A 1,700-nucleotide genomic window follows, 5' to 3' on the forward strand; every position below is an offset into this window, starting at 1 on the left:
TGTTCCCTTCCTGAGCCTGGCTTTGCTGCTGGCAGAGGGGCCCAGGAGCATGGCCTTGGCTGCCCTGTCCCTGCTTGCATTCCTGTCCCATGCACTCTGGCTCTCCCTTCCTAGCAGTATCATGCATCATTCATAAACACCATTGACAAAGAAGATACAAACTAAAACAACCGTTGAAGGATGCATCTGCCAGCCCAGCCCAGCACTGGCCCACGAGGAGCCACTTTCTGGGGGCTTTTCCCCAAAAAACCCTGCTCAGCCTAAGCTAAGTTGTGGTTAGCAGCAGCAACAGAGATGTGGGCTACTCCTGAACACAGTGGTTGCAGAAAAGGTTTCTGGCAGGCACAGGCATGCTGAGGATGGGCTCTTGCAGCTGCCAGCAAACCTGTGGCAGCATGAGGCTCCAGCAGCTGCCCCAGCATGGCAGCTCAAGCAGGGATGATGGCAGAGATGAGACCTGCAAGACCCTGGGGCTTGCTGCTGTTACAGTGAGCCCTCCAACAGCACCCAGGGTGATCCCTGCAAGCTGTCACTCTGGCAAAGGCATATCTACCCCAGCACAGAGGGGCACAAGCCATCTCAAGGCACACTGTGCCTGTCACTGGGAGGCTGCGGGGGCATAGCGACGCTCGAACTGGTCCACATCGAACTTGCGCTTGCAGCCGGCATAGTTCATGTAGCGAATCTTTCCAAAGATGGCCCTCTCTGCCCAGCCCTGGTCATGTATGCCACAGATGGACCAGAGGCAACCTGCCAGGCAGGAAGACAGAGAGTCAGCAATCTCACTTGCTTGGAGGCACATGGAGAGCAAGTGGGATGTGAGTGCAAAGCAGGATGGGCTGAAGCATGGGCTGGGTTGCCTGCAGAGAGCCCCCATGCACCCCCCTCCCCCCACCAGGCAGCCTTAGCAAACAGCCCATGCCCCCATCCTGCAGCTTGCCTACATATCCATTGGGGTCCCTCCCGTCCAGCTCGTAGCGGTCATTGAGGTAGATGGCAAAACGCAGAGCCTCCTCAGGGGAGCGAGTCCACTCCAGGATCTTCTTGGCCCAGTACATCCGCAGGAAGCCATGCATCTTGCCTTCCTGGACCATTTGGATCTGGGGGGATAGGGTCAGTCTGTGCCAGCTCACCTCTGTACCTCAGGACAAGGCGCAGCATTTTGCAGGGGAGATGTGGGGCACTTACCTGGGCAGCGTTCCAGAGCGGATCGTGTGTGGTCCCCTGCTCCAGCTCCTGCAGATCATAGAGATAAGGCCGCTTGTCTTTGGCGTGGAGTCTCAGGGTGGTTTGTGCCCAGTCATAGGCACCTGTGAGCAAGAGATGAGGAGCAACACTGAGCAACTTGCTCCTGCAGGGCCCCTGAAGAAGGGATTGGGCTAATGAGGGCACCCACCAGCTCCTGTCCTATCCCCAGAAGGTACCAAATGATAGGCCATTAGTGCCCCCACAGCCCTTCTCCTAGCAGGAATAGGATTGCCACATTGGGGTGGCCAGTTGGGTACCAACCCACCCTCCAGTGTTGCCAGCCCAAGCCAGGATGCTACCCTGCACACTGTCGTAGTTCTCGTTGTAGTAGCAAAAGTTTTCAGCCAGCTCCCGCCGCACCACGGCCTCCTCCACGAATGCATCCACCGACTCCTTGTACTTGTGTCGATGCTTCTGCACCTCCAGAATGGCTCGTTGGGTGGAAACTTGGC

At 57.3% G+C, this 1,700-nt stretch overlaps 1 protein-coding gene across 1 annotated transcript in view; it reads right to left on the reverse strand.

Moving 5' to 3' along the window:
• Positions 1-598: 598 nt before the first annotated feature.
• The window catches only part of LOC103812214 (deoxyribodipyrimidine photo-lyase-like), a gene marked incomplete at its 5' end in the record, with an annotated part of 2,762 nt that continues 1,660 nt past the window's right edge, over positions 599-1,700 (reverse strand). The window contains 4 exons of the mRNA XM_009085223.1: positions 599-750; positions 941-1,100; positions 1,189-1,310; positions 1,548-1,694. Coding sequence (XP_009083471.1) covers positions 599-750; positions 941-1,100; positions 1,189-1,310; positions 1,548-1,694 — 581 coding nt within the window. The remainder of the gene's footprint in view (positions 751-940; positions 1,101-1,188; positions 1,311-1,547; positions 1,695-1,700) is intronic.

Source organism: Acanthisitta chloris, unplaced genomic scaffold (assembly GCF_000695815.1).
Source record: "Acanthisitta chloris isolate BGI_N310 unplaced genomic scaffold, ASM69581v1 scaffold10532, whole genome shotgun sequence".
Taxonomy (NCBI): Eukaryota; Metazoa; Chordata; class Aves; order Passeriformes; family Acanthisittidae; genus Acanthisitta; species Acanthisitta chloris.